A 16,886-nucleotide genomic window follows, 5' to 3' on the forward strand; every position below is an offset into this window, starting at 1 on the left:
GTTACCAGAAATAAGTAAGCTAAATAATAAAAGTGTCCAGCATAGAGTTGGGCACCTCGAAGATTCTCAGTAAATACTACAGCTGCCGCTCTTAAGGTCTACACCTTCAGTCTGATCGTTCAAGTTCCATTCTATGAGCGAAGAGCCCTCCAGTGTTCACTGCATGAGTTACATCGAGTAGATCTCGGATATCCTTTCCCCTCAGATCTTCCTCTGGGGTAAAAGTGGGCAAGTCAATGGCAGTAGAGTTCTAAGAGCCAAAGCCTGTCTCTCCCAGGGTTACTTTGGGCCATTGTGTGTGGTGTTTCAGGGGTTTAGGATTATTTAGGATTATTTGAGGCTCTATTTGAAGAGAACTTAACATACATTTAGAGAGAAAAGCCAGACCTACAGCCCAATAGTATTGAAACCAAAATGCTGATGATGGGAAAATGGGAAGGGAGAGGACATTAGACACCTCCCTGTATCTATCTAAACCATCCCAGAAGTTGCAAGGTTTGGCTTCTTTGGGGCCAGTGGGGCTGGTGAACTATGAACCGTAAGACCAAAGAGAAACTACAATTTGGGATAGAGAAAACTCCATGGATGACTGAAGAGGGGGGACTATGAGGAAAAAAGAAGCAAACCTAGGAAGGTGGTCCAACAACTGGGTAGATTCCAAAGGGCAAGAAAATAAGGAAGCCAGGATCCTACTTGGAAAGTCGAGAAAACAGGTGCCACAGCCCAGGTAATACCATCCTTCTAGGAGGGCTCTGCAATCCATGTATGGGTTCATCTGGAGTTGGCATAATAACTAGGGGTTGTTCCTGCCGGGCCAACGTTGTTAAAACGTCCTTTTGAATTGGGGATAGTCCCACACAATGAATTGTCCCATTCTCATTGTGAAACACTAGGTTACTCCTGTAACCTAACCTTTAGTTTGTCTACCCGTAAAATGGGGCTAATCTACCTCACCTTTTTTGTTGTTGTTGTTGTTGTTGTTGTTGTTGTTATAAAAACGCTCTTCCACACACGGTACACTATTTGTTGTTACTGTAGTTATTAGTGAAGATTAAGCGCTATTGATAGCTCAGGAAGCCCTTAAATTCCGTCGTCGTAAGCCACTTTCTGGGAGGACCAGCGCATTCCAAGGAAAACTGCGCGGCGAGAGAATCCTTGGTTGGAAGCAAACCCAAAGGTAACTCTCACTCCCGCAGATTCAGATGTTTGGAGAACCACATTGCCCAGCAGACCCCTCGGCCCGGGACCGGCCCTCGCGCGGTGCATTGTGGTATTAGTAGTTCTCAGGCCCCCGATGTTGGCCCACGCTGCCCTGCACCGGGAACTCGCCTTCCCAGCTTGCCTCGCGGCCGGGGAATGCATCTCGGCGACCAGGAAACGGGAAAGATGGCGACTGCTCGGAGACGTTGAGGCCGCGTTGGGCGGTTCAGACTCAGAGTGGTGAGTCCCGAGCGATGGAGGCGGTCCCCACGAGCTTGCAGAGAGGGCGAGGGTGGGGGCACGGCGGTGGCCCCTGCCTCCGGGACGAGGCGGGGAAGAACGCTTCAGGGTAGAGGCACGAGCCAGGAGAGCTCTGGCGGGCTGGAGCGAAGGGGCGCGGGCCCCAGGGCGGAGTGTTGGCTCCTGGGGACACAGGCCAGGTCTCTGGACGAAGTTAACGGGCCAGACTCTTGCCCATGAGCACACAGCACCTGTGAAACCCTCCATTCGAGCTTATTCCTTCATGTTTCGAGTAGCCCTTGCTCCAGCCAAACTGGGACTTTGGCTTTTCTCCCAGAATCAGTCATGTTTTCCCGCCTCTGCGCTTCCTGTATTATTCTTTTGCTGGGAATGACTTTTCCGCACCCTCAATTACACGTCTTCAAATTCTACCTATACTTAAATGCTCAAGAGCCACTTCCTCCACAGATCTTTCCAAAACCTCTTTTGCAAATGAAAAGAAACTTCTTTGAATTTCTATAATACTTCATCTGAGCCTTCATCTTGGTAAGTGCCTCATACCCTCTATTGTTCTGTAACCTACCTTTGGACAGGATCTTCCTGATTTCCTTTTGTAACTCACCACAATATCTAGCACAGTGCCTTGCATATAGTAGATACTTGATAAATATTTAATTGGATGAGAAAGAGGATCTGCCCCTACCCTACAAGAACTGAGGAACTCAGAGACCTGGAGGTTTGCAAGGAAGGTTGCTGGGAAGCGATGATCAGGGTAAGCCTGGTTATCAGGCCCCTGTGATAAGTATAACCTATAATAAAAGTTGTCCATATTTATTTTTTCCTTATTATCACTTCTCATTCTCTTCTAAACCCACTCCACTCAGGCTTCTATTTTTCTCCAGGCTGTCAAAACAGCTCTTGTCCAGGTCACCAGCCATCTCCATTTTTCCAACTGCAATGGTCACTCCTCTATATCCTAGTCTTTTTCCACTTGGAAAAGTTGCCACTCCCTCCTTGAAACACACTTTTGGCATCTGTGGTGTACTTTTTCCCCCACTTTCTTACTGGCTGCTGCTTCTTCCCAGTCTTTTTCTCTGGCTCCTCCTTTGCCTGACCTCTAAATGTTACAGTGTTCCACAGTTTAATCCTGGTTTTTTTCTATTTCATTCTTAACTATACTGCCTACCTAGGTAATATGATTTAGTGTCCCATGGCTTTAAAAGCCATCTATATATTGATAACTCAAATTTTTGTCTCCAGTTCTAGAACTCTCCTGAGTTCTAGAATTGCATTTTCAAAATGAAACTTTTGGTTTCTTCCTAAGTCTGTTCCTTCTTCTGTCATTTCTGGTCACTAATGGCACCATGAACCATTGGTCAAACCTTAAATTTGGAGTTATCTTTGTCTTTCCTCTTTCCCTTTCTCCCTTCATCAGTTAAGTCCTGTGAGCTTGGCCAACAAGTTTATCCTGAAGCTCTCTACTTCTTTCCATCTCCATTGCCACTTTCTTAGAAGAAGCTACTGTTATCTCTTGCCCGGACTATAAATGGCATTCTCAGTGGTCCTTTTTCTACTCTTGCCTCCCTATTCTATATTTTCTTGCAAGTCACCAAATTCTTTAAAAATGTAAAATTAGATCACATCACTTCCTGTTTAACACCCTTTAAGGTTCCTGTTGCTGTTAGGTTGAAATCCACTTTCCTTTCCCCTGGTCTAAAACACATTCCCATGATCTGACTCCTGACTATCTCCCTGAACTCAGATTGAATCAGTCTTCAGTACCCCCCCAGTACCTCCAATCACTGTCACTCAGCCACACAAGTCTTTTTTTAATTGGCAAACATGCTGAGCTAGTTCTTGCCCCAGTGTCTTAGTACTTGCTGTCCCTTCTACCCAACAAGATCTTTTCCCTGATCTTCGCAGTCTCTTTCCCATCATTCAAGTCTCAGCTTACATGTCATCTAAAAAATTCTTTCTTGAGCCCTCTCTCATTCTTGCCCTTCCCCGTCATATCCACCCTGTTTTATCCTGTTTATTAGTTCTCATTCCTATTTGAAATTCTCTTACTCTGCTTGTTATCTGCTTCATTGGAATTTAAGCATTATGAGATCCGAGACTTTTTACTGCCATATCTCCAGTAGGTAGAACAATTTCTGGCACCTACCAGGTGCTCAGTGAATATTTGTTGAAAGAGCAAGTGACGTGGAGGATGCTTTATAGAGAAGATAACCTTTTTTCTGGATTGTTCTCTTAGGGTTCTAAATAGAAGGAGATATAAGTATAACTGCATGATGTACTAATACAGAACATTGAGTCATTTCTTAGACAGTTGTGAGGCAAGATGTGTTGTCTTCACCTTTTGAAAGTGCTACTTGTTCATTTATCTTTTCTTTACACATTACCCTTTCTTAAAGATATATGGCAGCATATTACATGAGGAAAGGAGATCAGAAGTGAATGCCTGGGGAGCTGCTATTCAACTACACTATTTGGGCATAAAATAATTTCTGATAAATGTATTCTGAGTCTTAGGGATGATGGTGATGGTGATGGAGTAGAGGTAGATTCAGACTTAGTGTCATTTTAGCTCCTGGCTGAAGCAGATTTTGTAGTCTGAAGGACAGTTGACAGTGCAACATTGTGTTCAGTGACCTGCAGGCAGGAGGGGACAGAACAAATTCCGGGACAGAACAAATTCATGGGACAGGGTAGTGGTCAAGACTGTGAGAATCTGAGTAGGGAATGCCAGTCAGGCCATCTGTGACCTTTCCTTTTTTCTTTCTATTCTGAAATAATTACAGATTCACAGTGAGTTGCAAAAAAAAAAAAAAAAAAAAAGTGCATAGAGGTTCTGTGTGCCCTCCACAAAGTTTTTCCCATTACATAATGAAAAGTACATTTCTTTTGATCTGGGTGAAAGTGAATTTGTTTCTCCACTTAAATTTAGGTTTTCTTTGAGGTCCTGGTTATAATCCCAAATCTTAAAGTTAAACTTTTTTTTCCCCTCTTTTGGGCTTTCTTTGTGAACTCAAGAGAACTTACCTACCTGAGCTTCCATTTCCTCATCTATTAAGTAGGCGTTCTTAGGATGCTTGGGTGGCTCAGCTGTTAAGCATCTGTCTTGGGCTCAGGTCATGATGTCAGGGTCCTGGGATCGAGTCCTGCATTGGGCTCCTTACTCAGTGGAGAACCTGCTTCTCCCTCTCCCTCTGCCTGCCTCTTTTCTTGCTTGTGTTCTTTCTCTCTCTCTCTCTCTTTCTCTGTCAAATAAATAATAAAATCTTTTTTAAAAAGTAGGCATTTCAGTATATCTACCTCATAGGGTCATTTTGAGATTAAGTAGATTATATATAAACAGTTTAGAGCTGTACCTAGTACATCATAAGTATTCCTCTTATCCATGACAGATGGCAGGAGAGATAGCTGATAAGAAGGACCGGGATGCATCACCTTCCAAGGAGGAAAGGAAGCGATCTCGGACTCCTGACAGAGAGCGAGATAGAGACCGGGACAGGAAATCTTCCCCATCTAAAGACAGGAAGCGGCATCGTTCAAGGGATAGGCGTCGGGGAGGCAGCCGTTCTCGCTCGCGTTCCCGTTCCAAGTCTACAGAAAGGTAAAGTAACTTTGCATGTCTTATATGGGAAGGGAGAGTACATTTCAAACTTCCTCATTCTTGGTTCCTCTCATGCCTCCGGTATTAGGACTTTATATATATTTCTCTACAGTCTTTCATATATTTCTTATATTTCTCTACAGTCTAAACCTAGTAGCCCAGTAGCTCTTTTTTTTAAAGATCTTATTTATTTATTTGACAGACAGATCACAAGTAGGCAGAGAGGCAGGCAGAGAGAGGGGCAGGGAAGCAGGCTCCCTGCCGAGCAGAGAGCCTGATAGGGGGCTCAATCCCAGGACCCCAGGATCTGAGCTGAAGGCAGAGGCTCTAACCCACTGAGCCACCCAGGCGCCCCAACCCAGTGGCTCTTAAAAATTAAGAGGGATTTATAAATAAACTTCTTTGGAAAATAGCCACGTTCTTTCCTTTACATATTATCTATAGCTGTTTTCATGCTAAGCAAAACTGAATAGTTGTGATAGAGACTTTATGGTCCACAAGGTCTAAAATATGTATTGTATGGTCCCTTACAAAAAAAGTTTGCTGGGGCGCCTGGGTGGCTCAGTGGGTTAAGCCTCTGCCTTCAGGTCAGGTCATGATCTCAGGGTCCTGGGATGGAGCTCTGCATCGGGCTCTCTGCTCAGCAGGGAGCCTGCCTCTCTGCCTACTTGTAATCTGTCTGTCAAAAAAAAAAAAATTTGCTGATCCCCACTTCAGATTGGTTTAAATTACTTTGGGGGGTGCCTGGGTGGCTCAGTGGGTTAAAGCCTCTGCCTTTGGCATGAGGGGTGATGGCATGATCCCGGGGTGCTGAGATCGAGTCCCGCATCCGGCTCTCTGCTCGGCGGGGAGCCTGCTTCTCTGCCTACTTGTGATCTGTCAAATAAATAAATAAATAAAATCTTTAAAAATAAATTACTTTGGTAAATAGGACTGTACTGTATCAAGTAAAAACATCCTCAAATAAAATAATGTGGGTTAAAAAAAAAAGAAAAGGGCGCCTGGGTGGCTCAGTGGGTTAAGCCGCTGCCTTCGGCTCGGGTCGTGATCTCAGGCTCCTGGGATCGAGTCCTGCATCGGGCTCTCTGCTCAGCAGGGAGCCTGCTTCCTCCTCTCTCCCTCTGCCTGCCTCTCTGCCTACTTGTGATCTCTCTCTGTCAAAAAAATAAAATCTTTTTTTTTTTTTTTTAAAGATTTTATTTATTTATTTGTCATAGAGAGAGAAGCGAGAGAAAGCACAGGCAGACAGAGTGGCAGGCAGAGGCAGAGGGAGAAGCAGGCTCCCCACCAAGCAAGGAGCCCGATGTGGGACTCGATCCCAGGACGCTGGGATCATGACCTGAGCCGAAGGCAGCCGCTTAACCAACTGAGCCACCCAGGCGTCCCAAAAAAATAAAATCTTTAAAAAAAAAGAAAAAGAAAAGAAAAAAAAAAGAAATTAAGAGGGAACTTGTAAGATGAAGGTCCAGATGATCAAGGATAGTCCCTCTCTTTGCATAGGCCATGGCCCATTGTTGCCATTAATGCTTAGTACAGCTCTGATCGAGAAAACTTTTCTTTTCTTTTCTTTCTTTCTTTTTTTTTTAAGATTTTATTTATTTGACAGAGAGACAGTGAGAGAGGGGACACAAGCAAGGGGAGTGGGAGAGGGAGAAACAGGCTTCCCACTGAGTAGGGAGCCCGATGCAGGGCTCAGCCCCAGGACCCTGAGATCATGACCTGAGCCAAAGGAAGATGCCTAATGACTGAGCCACCCAGGCGCCCCTAGAAGACTTTCATAGAATTCCCTTATAGCTTCCCCTGGACATATATACCCCAATTTGTAAAACATTACTTTGTGGAGAAAAGAGCATGAGAACCTTTTTAGTGCTGCAGTGAAGCTGGATACTCTGCTAATACTACATGATTTCTTAAATTTGTTGTCTTTAGAGAGCGAAGGCATAAAGAACGAGAACGGGATAAAGAGCGTGATCGGAATAAGAAGGACCGAGACCGGGACAAGGATGGGCACAGACGGGACAAGGACCGTAAGCGATCCAGGTAGCTGAGAGAATGGGAGTGGGCTTTAGGAAAATGGTCCTATCTCTTACCGTCTGCCTCTAAGCTGGTTCGGTGTCATAGGAAAGTAAATAGTTCTTAGCGGCTCCTACTGGCAGTGATTGCAGAGCTGTCTTTTTTAGAAGGCGTCTATCCTTAGATGCTATAAGCAGTTTCTTGGGTCACAGTCATCTAGGGTCAACTTGTTCTTAAAGGTTAGAAATTAGTTTGGGAGGGTTACTAGCCTGTAAAACATTCTCTTAGCTCAGTTGGACCATTTGGGTTTCTACCCAAGATAGACAACATATATCTGTTGGGATAGCTTAATGCCCCAGTATCTTGATCTCTTTCCCCTGGAAACTTTGTATGCAAAGTTTTTATTAGGCTCTGAGTGTGTAGGTTAGAATTCAGGGCAAAGGATGTAATTCCATAACAAATAAGGGGGTTGTTTAAGATCTCTTATAGATTGGGCTTGTAGCAGTTGTGGGGGAAGGATCATGGGGACTGCTAGGAAGGGAGAATGGGGACACAGAGCAGGTACAGAGCAGTATCTGGGAAAGGTACATGGGTTGGGGGGACCTTGTAGACTAAATTCATTCTGTATATAAAGTTAAGTAGGATGTTTTTCTTCAATGTGCACCTGCTATTTGGAAGAGGTGTTTTTGCCCTTGGTACTGAAGACCCACTTGCGAGAAGAGATTAGTTTGGGAAAAGGAGAATCAGATAGAATAGGGCCAAGACAGGGCCATCATGAGGTTTCAGAACAGACAGTGACCATGCCTGTGAAGGAAGCTTCAGGGTGTGAAGGATGGCCAACGGCCAGTCTTGTGGAGTCATGGAAAAACTTCCATCCTTTCCAGGGCTCAGCCTGACCCTCATTGAGGGGGTGGGGTTAAGAGAGTGATATGGACCTTTCCTGTTCCTTTTCCTTAAAGCTTATCTCCTGGCCGAGGAAAAGATTTTAAATCTCGGAAAGATAGAGACTCTAAGAAGGATGAAGAGGATGAACATGGTGATAAGAAGCCTAAGGTAAAGGAGAGGAAAGATTTCTCTCATCTTCTTCTTCAGTTCAAATTCTCCGTTACCAATCTCCAAAGGGAGAGAGCCTTTATTGACTGAAGTCCTGTGTTTTATCTTCAGGCACAGCCATTATCCCTCGAGGAACTTCTGGCCAAGAAAAAGGCTGAGGAAGAAGCTGAGGCTAAGGTGAGAATGTGGGGGTCTCTATGATTGGCAGGGCTACGCTTACAGAACATTGCAGACTGAGGGACAGAAACAACATAAATAAATTTTCTCTCCGTTCTGGAGGCTAGAAGCTGAGATGGATGTCTGTACGGTTGTTTCTTCTGCGACCTCTCTCCTTGGCTTGTAGGTGGTTGTCTTCTCTGTTCTCACATATCTTCCCTCTGTGTGGGCGTGCCCCCACTGTCTCTGTGTGTCTAAATTTTCTCTTAAAAGGACACCCGTCAGTTGGTTTAGAAGAGCCTCATTTTACCTTAAACACATCTTTAAAGGCTCTGTCTCTAAATAACAATCATACTCTGAGGTTCTGGGCGTTAGGGCTTTGACACACAAATTTTGAGGGGGACATAGTTCAGGCCATAGCGGGGTCCTCGACCTATCCATGTTTTCCTTACCTGGTGTAATGCCTGAGCAAATACTGTCGGGCTCCCTGCCGTCTCCTCATCAGTGGTGCGATTATATCCCACTTCTGTGTCCTTTATATATAGTTCCAATCTGTTTTGTAGCCCAAGTTCCTCTCGAAAGCAGAACGAGAGGCTGAAGCCCTAAAGCGACGGCAGCAGGAGGTGGAAGAGCGGCAGAGGATGCTCGAGGAAGAGCGGAAGAAAAGGAAACAGTTCCAAGACTTGGGCAGGAAAATGTTGGGTTCGTTTCCCTCCCCTGTGTAGCCCCCGTGCAGGGTAGGATTGGGATGGGATTGTCGTGTCACTCAGTCACTCAGTCACTCAGTCACTCAGGAGGGCCGGAAACCAGTTGGTCTGGAATTTGGAAGAGGGAGGGGTGGGGGAGTTGATGAGAAGACTGTGTTAGAGCTTGTGTCCTAGAGCTGCCCCTTCTCATTAGCTGTCCGCTTCCTCTCTGCGCCCTCTCTTTTTTCTTGCACTGAGCTCTTCTGCAACTTTGCTTTCCTTGGTCTGCAGAAGACCCTCAGGAACGGGAGCGTCGGGAACGCAGGGAGAGGATGGAGCGGGAGACCAATGGAAATGAGGATGAGGAAGGGCGGCAGAAGATCCGGGAGGAGAAGGATAAGAGCAAGGAGCTGCATGCCATTAAGGTGCAGGCCTTGGTTCCGTGTTCGGTTCCCCCACCCACCATGGAAATTTGGCTTGGCCCTCAAGCCCTTCTGATCTCCACATGTGAGCCTGGCTGGGCCTTAGCTTCACTTTTTGTCCCTGGGCAGGAGCGTTATCTGGGCGGCATCAAGAAGCGGCGCCGCACGCGGCATCTCAATGACCGCAAGTTTGTCTTTGAGTGGGATGCCTCTGAGGACACGTCCATTGACTACAACCCCCTGTGAGTGGTTCTGGACCTGAGTGCTAAGTCTTGTAAACTAGTCTTTTCAGCTGGTCCTGGAGAGAACTGGCGGCTACAGATAGAGCCAGCTATCTGTAGGCGTATAGGCAGCCAGCTCTCTGGGTGAGGAAAGACCCTGGCTGGGAAGGTTGGACAGATCAGGACGTACTGGTAGTCCGCCCTTCCCTGCCGCTATCACCGCTTCTGCTTTTCTCCCTCCGCCTCCACCTCAGGTACAAGGAGCGGCACCAGGTGCAGTTGCTGGGGCGCGGCTTCATCGCAGGCATCGACCTGAAGCAGCAGAAGCGAGAGCAGTCGCGTTTCTATGGAGATCTCATGGAGAAGAGGCGGACGCTGGAAGAAAAGGAGCAGGAGGAGTGAGCGGCGTGGCTGGGGGTGGTTGGCCAGAGCCCAGGGCCTGCAAAAAGGAGCTGCAGGGTACTGATCCCACTTGCCCCTCACGTCCCACTCCAGGGCCAGACTCCGCAAGCTTCGTAAGAAGGAAGCCAAGCAACGCTGGGATGATCGGCACTGGTCCCAGAAGAAGTTAGATGAGATGACGGACAGGGACTGGCGGATCTTCAGAGAGGACTATAGTATCACCACCAAAGGTGGCAAGATCCCCAATCCCATCCGGTCCTGGAAGGACTCTTCTCTGCCCCCACATATCTTGGAGGTCATCGATAAGTGTGGCTACAAGGTAAGGAGGGGCTGATTGGCTCAGAAGACCTGACATGTTCCTACATTTTAGGGGAAATAGGCTTCATTTGGGAACAGAGAGCTTTGTTCCTTTGTTCCTCTCTTTGGTGCCTTCTGTGCCAGGGAGCACTCAGGTAACCCTGTCTGTTCCTTTCTGGTGGAAGTATTGGCCTCTGGTGACCGTGTTTCCTCCCCGTGTGCTGGTATCCTCCTCCTGTGCTGGCACACGGGCCCACTTCTGTCAGCGGTAGTCCAGGACTCAGAGCTCCATCTGTATCCATCCTGGGTCCCTGCAGGAACCGACACCTATCCAGCGTCAGGCAATCCCCATTGGGCTGCAGAATCGTGACATCATTGGTGTAGCTGAGACCGGCAGTGGCAAGACAGCAGCTTTTCTTATCCCGTTGCTGGTCTGGATCACCACACTGCCTAAAATTGACAGGTGGGGTCAGCAGGTACCCGTTGGGGTGGGTTTGGCTGGGTGGGAAAGGTCACAGTGGCAAATGAGCGTTTGGTTTTCTTTCTTTCTTTCTCTTTTTTAAATAAGTTTTATGTATGTATGTATGTATGTATTTGTTGTTTAAAATATTTTATTTATTTGTGTGTGAGTGGGGATTGGCAGGCAGAAGGAGAAACTGGCTCCCCGTTGAGAAAAAAGCGTGATGTGGGACTCAATCCCAGGACCCTGGGATCATGACCCAAGCCAAAGGCAGACTTCTTAACCAACAGAGCTACCCAGGTGTCCCTGTATTTATTTTTTATTTTATTTACTTATTTTTTAAAGATTTTATTTGTTTATTTGACGGCGAGAGAGGGAACACAAACAAGGGGAGTGGGAGAGGGAGAAGCAGATTCCCTGCTGAGCAGGGAGCCCGATGTGGGGCTCCATCCAGGACCCTAGAATCACGACCTGATCTGAAGGCAGACACTTGATGACTGAGCCACCCAGGCGCCCCTTAATCTTTTTTTTTTTTTTTTAAGATTTTATTTATTTATTTGACAGATGGAAATCACAGGTAGGCAGAGAGACAGGCAGAGAGAGAGGAGGAAGCAGGCTCCCTGCTGAGCAGAGAGCCTGATGCGGGGCTTGATCCCAGGACTCTGAGATCATGACCTGAGCTGAAGGCAGAGGCTTTAACCCACTGGGCCACCCAGGCACCCCCACCTTATTCATTTTTAACCAATGTTTGTTTATTTTAACACGGGGCTTGAACTCACATGGGGCATGAACTCATAACCCTGAGATCAAGACCTGAGCTGAAATCAAGGGTTGGATGCCTAACTGACCCAGCCACCCAGGTGCCCCTATTTTTTTTTTTTAAGATTTTATTTATTTATTTGACAGAGATCACGAGTAGGCAGAGAGGCAGGCAGAGAGAGAGAGGAGGAAGCAGGCTCCCTGCAGAGCAGAGAGCTCAATGCGGGGCTTGATCCCAGGATCCTGGGATCATGACCCAAGCCGAAGGCAGAGGCTTAACCCACTGAACCACCCAGGCACCACCCTGGTGCCCCTATTTTTAAGTAATCTCTGCATCTAGGGGTCGGACTCATGACCCGGCAGTCAGTAGTCCCATGCTCTTCCAACTGAGTCAGTCTGGTGCCCCTGTTTGGTTTCTTTCTTTTAAGTCTATAATCAGAAGCCACCTTCTTTGGTCTGGGTCAGATATTAGGGAATGATTGGATCACAGTATCAAAGAAATATATAATTTGGTTGGCCAGGACCACTCCCTGAAGAACTTGACTGTCCTGGAGTCTCTGATTTTTTTCTTTTTTCTTTTTTTTTTTGGTGGGCAGCAAAGGAAAGTTTATTGAGCAATAGTAAAATGATAGTTCAAAGCTCCCAAAGAGGGAGGGGACCCAAGAGGGTTGACCTGGAGTCTCTGATTTTTAAGTAGATCTTTGCATCCTTTTCCCACCACCCTCCCCATCTCCATAGCTACCCTTAAGAATGACTTTGTCTTGCTCCTGTTTGTGGTTGGATGAGAACCAAAGCTCATGGAACTGTGGGATGCCCCATTTACCACAGGATCGAAGAGTCAGACCAGGGCCCTTACGCCATCATTCTGGCCCCTACTCGTGAGTTGGCTCAGCAGATTGAGGAAGAGACCATCAAGTTTGGGAAGCCACTGGGCATCCGCACTGTGGCCGTCATTGGAGGCATCTCCAGAGAAGACCAGGGCTTCAGGCTGCGCATGGGCTGTGAGGTTTGTTCACCTAGCTGCAGCCAGCCCGCTGTGGGAAGGCTCTTCATTTGGGGGCTGTGTTTCTAGTTTCTACCACAGATGTACAAGAAACTGAAGAAAAAGATTGGCTTGTATGTTTGATAGGTTGAGTACCTCCATTGTGCAGGGGAAGCTGGGGCTCAGGTCAGTAACTTGCCCAGAGTCACAGCTGGCAGTGAGCAGAGCTGAGGTTCGTATCTGAAGCTCCTATCTGTGCTCTTATTCTGCCATAGACCATGTCTTCTCAGGGTGGGGGAAGAGAGCTTTTGACAAGAACTCTGATGCAGGAATTGAGTCTTTCACAGACTTCTTGCCATAATCCCTTTATGTAATCCTCTCCATAGTTGCCTTTAGTTCTTCTTTGTCGAAGAAAGTTCCTTCTGATTTTGCCTCTTCTGTCTAACTTCTGGAGATTATTCAGGGACCTTATTCATTCCTAAAAAAAAAAATCCAAGGTGGCAACAAGTGATTTTGTGCCAGTTCTTAGGAATCTTTGTTGCTTAGTTCCTTAGCATGGGAGGTCTGTTGCCCAAGTGGGGGATGGTTCACAGGAGGGAGAAGAAAGAGGTGCATGCTGCGGCTACATATGTCTTCACTGTGCCCTCCAGATTGTGATTGCTACCCCAGGACGTCTGATTGACGTGCTGGAGAACCGTTACCTTGTGCTGAGCCGCTGTACTTATGTGGTTCTGGACGAGGCCGACCGGATGATTGACATGGGCTTTGAGCCAGATGTCCAGAAAATCCTGGAGCACATGCCTGTCAGCAATCAGAAGCCGGACACAGATGAGGCTGAGGACCCGGAGAAGATGTTGGCCAACTTTGAGTCAGGAAAACACAAGTACCGCCAAGTAAGGCTGCTTCCCTAGCCGGGAAATCAGGGCACAGTGCCAAACCTGCTCTGAGGCCTTTCGTGCCCCGGGTGGGCCCAGAGTACAGTTGCCAGCATGCCAACCCTCTGGAAGTCCTAGCAGTGGAGCCATTGGCTGTGCCCTAGAAAATGATTCCAAGGCCTCATGCTGGTCCCTACCAGGGGTGCCAGCAAATGCTCTCAGCCCTTCCTGCCATTGTAGGATGTAAAGGACCTTGGTGAACAGGTACTGAGGGAAGAAGGGGGAAGGCAGAGGACACAATCTCTTCTGGTGGGACTTGTCAGAGCTTACTCTGTGGCTCATTTAGGTTCATTAGCCCAGGCTCTGCTGCCTGTGGCAATGGGGGAGACGTGGCAGTGTCTGCCCAGGCCCAGGTCTGAGCTTCCTGTTTTCGTAGACAGTCATGTTCACGGCCACCATGCCCCCGGCGGTGGAGCGTCTGGCCCGGAGCTATCTTCGGCGACCAGCTGTGGTATACATTGGCTCTGCGGGCAAGCCCCATGAACGTGTGGAACAGAAGGTCTTCCTCATGTCAGAGTCAGAAAAGAGGTACGGGGGCAGCTGAACCAGCAAGAACATGATGAAGAAGGGGCTTTTTTCAGTATGAGGGTTGGAGGATGAATGTTCTGCTGTGTTAAAGAGCTGCTGTTTTCTTGTTGGGGGTGCCATGGGCTCAAAGGTTATGGGATTGGTCCTGGTAGACCACGGTGACCTTCTCATGGAAGCATGCTTCTCATTATTCTCCTCTTCCTCTTTTCCCCAGGAAAAAGCTGCTGGCAATCTTGGAACAGGGCTTTGATCCACCCATTATCATTTTTGTCAACCAGAAGAAGGGCTGCGATGTTTTGGCGAAATCCCTGGAGAAGATGGGGGTGTGTCTTGCAGGGGAGAACCGAGTGGGCTTTCTCAAAATAGAGGGCCCCTTGAGTTCTATCTCATTATTAACCTCTTTAATATACAAGTCAGGGCCTGAGGGAAGAGGCGGCTTGATGGGGATGAGGAACTGGGTCTCTTGCTGTGATTGCCTGTCCAGATCAGCAGTGCCAGCCAGAGCTGCCTTGGGTCTTCCTCCAAGGGGGCTGAGCCAGGGATAGGTTCTGACATGCACATTGTGGCCAGATCTGAGGCTGTGGAATGGTGGATCAGAGTTCTTTGTGTTGATACATGTTTGGGAAAGGGGGTGGTGTGATCAAGAGGGAGATGGGGGTGACCGGTGTCCTTAAGTCCTGCTTTTGGTGTTCGAAGGGGAGGGTGAGTCCTCTCCACTCAACACTTGGGACTTCCTTAGGTGTCTTGGTCCCTGCTTGCCACCCTCATCTCAGCCTCATTCTCTCTTTGATGACTTCCCTTCTCTCTGGCTCCACATGTCGTGACCCCCAGCTGCTTTACCTTTGACCTTTGTCTGCCCCGGCCACACCACATCCTGTTCTCTCCCTTCCCTTTCTCCAGCTTGCCTGTCCTCTTGCTTTCAGTTGCACTCCTCCTCTCTCCTTTTTCCTTCCCCTTCTACCCTGCTGCTCTGCAGCCCTCCCTCGGTGTCTACAAAGAAGTCTTTACCCCTGTAACTTCTTTGTCGTTCCATGACCCTGCTGCTCTTCCTCACCTCACCATTCTCCCAACAGTACAATGCGTGCACGCTACACGGCGGGAAAGGCCAGGAGCAGCGAGAGTTTGCACTGTCCAACCTCAAGGCTGGGGCCAAGGACATTTTGGTGGCTACAGATGTGGCGGGTCGTGGTATCGACATCCAAGATGTGTCTATGGTTGTCAACTATGATATGGCCAAAAACATTGAAGGTACGTGCAGGGGAATGCAGCTTCCATTCAGGTAAAGGGCGGCTACTTGTTGGGTGCTCATTCCTCCCAGCTCTGAGTCTGGGATTGCTTGTCCCACTGAGACAAGCTCTGCTCCTGTCTCCCGTGGGTGTGTTGTCTTCGTATGAGGGACAGAGTCCCGGGCTGTGGGGAAGCATGGCGGGGGGCTGCTCTCTGGCTGGGCGTGGCAGGATGATCACCATCAGTAGTGGTGGGGAGAGCACAGTGGCTGCTGCAGGGTCAGGTGGCTCGAGCGGTATCTACTGCCCTCAGAGGTGGGCTGGGGTGGGTGATGGCTGTCGAAGTGAGGCCTGGTATCCTCAGTGGCATTCCTCCCCCTCTCCAGATTACATCCACCGTATTGGCCGCACGGGACGAGCTGGCAAGAGTGGTGTGGCCATCACCTTCCTCACCAAAGAGGACTCCGCTGTGTTCTATGAGCTGAAGCAAGCCATCTTGGAGAGCCCGGTGTCGTCCTGCCCCCCGGAGCTAGCCAACCACCCAGACGCCCAGCACAAGCCAGGCACCATCCTCACCAAGAAGCGCCGGGAAGAGACTATCTTTGCTTGACACAGCACACTTCCCATCAGTTTCAGGGCATGTTCTGGAGCCTGTTCCTCAGGACCCTCGAATCTTTCTTTCCAGGTCCTCACTCTCACGGGGCCTTAGGGAACAATCAGACTCCTTGGCCGCTACCTCTGGTCTGCAGGCCTGAGTATGGGGCTGCAGTGGGAGAGGAGCCTGCTGCAGGGGCGGGGAGAACAAAGTACCCTGGGTTCTGGCCCAGCTCTGCCCCTCCAGAGGCCTTCAGGATTGCACTGGGCCTTCAGCTCTTGCCGCCATGGGGGCGGTCGGTTGGTGTTGAGGTGAGTGGAGTACCTCGAACCACAAAGCCTGGCTGCCTGGCCTCACCTCTTTGGCACGGACCTGACTGCAGAAGGGGCATCTGGGTCGCTGCCCGAGCTGACCCCGGGGGGCCTGGCACGGTGAGGGTGAGGGACCTTGGACTCTGTCACTTTGGCAGCCGTTTGTCCTTTTGGATTATAAAACAAACCAGTTGAGAGCCTTGTTTCGAGCTGTGCACGGCCCCTATGCCAAGGGGTACTGGGTGCTCTAGACACCCCTCTCCCAGGGAATTTTTTTAGTAGATGTGGGGACAGGGTGAGCCGGCTGTGCCCATCTTGAAGTCACTGAGTGAAATTTCTGTTTTTTATTCTCTGAGAAGATGAGTTTGTATGTTCTGAGAATAAATACATGAAGACGAAGGCTATGTCCCATTCTGGCCACACTTCGTCTCCTGGGTTCTCCCTGCTGCCACAGAAGATGGCAGGATGGCCTTGGGCTCACTGGGTTGACTTGGGAGATGAGAGAAAATTGCATCCGGAGAAGAGACCAGGGCCTCAGCTCATAGTCTGAATTGACAGGAGGCCACTTGAGGGGAGACAGAAGAAACACGGCAGGATCAGAACGCGGCTCCCCTGCCGGCTCTGGCCTCACTTCACATGTAGCTCTGACTACCCGGGCTCCCACTGGGGAGCATTGTGCAAGGGTGGGCATGGGGTGCAGCCATGAAACTTGGGCACGTGAGGGACAGTTGTCCCCTGTTGTAGTGCCTCTGACACCCAGTCTTCACAGTACCTTCGCTCATGG

At 48.6% G+C, this 16,886-nt stretch overlaps 1 protein-coding gene across 1 annotated transcript; it reads left to right on the forward strand.

Moving 5' to 3' along the window:
- The first annotated feature begins 1,299 nt into the window (after window positions 1-1,299).
- Window positions 1,300-16,501, forward strand: DDX23 (DEAD-box helicase 23). The gene is made up of 17 exons (XM_004778906.3): window positions 1,300-1,440; window positions 4,848-5,056; window positions 6,986-7,096; window positions 8,029-8,122; window positions 8,234-8,299; window positions 8,842-8,980; window positions 9,256-9,389; window positions 9,516-9,628; window positions 9,862-10,005; window positions 10,103-10,328; window positions 10,624-10,769; window positions 12,354-12,531; window positions 13,158-13,400; window positions 13,819-13,970; window positions 14,185-14,293; window positions 15,044-15,218; window positions 15,583-16,501. The coding sequence occupies exons 2-17, from the start codon at window positions 4,848-4,850 to the stop codon at window positions 15,804-15,806; spliced, it is 2,463 nt and encodes an 820-aa protein (XP_004778963.1). The 5' UTR covers window positions 1,300-1,440; the 3' UTR covers window positions 15,807-16,501.
- The last annotated feature ends 385 nt before the right edge of the window (window positions 16,502-16,886 follow it).

This window comes from Mustela putorius, unplaced genomic scaffold, assembly GCF_011764305.1.
Source record: "Mustela putorius furo isolate JIRA1106 unplaced genomic scaffold, ASM1176430v1.1 tig00537227_pilon_pilon_pilon, whole genome shotgun sequence".
Taxonomy (NCBI): Eukaryota; Metazoa; Chordata; class Mammalia; order Carnivora; family Mustelidae; genus Mustela; species Mustela putorius.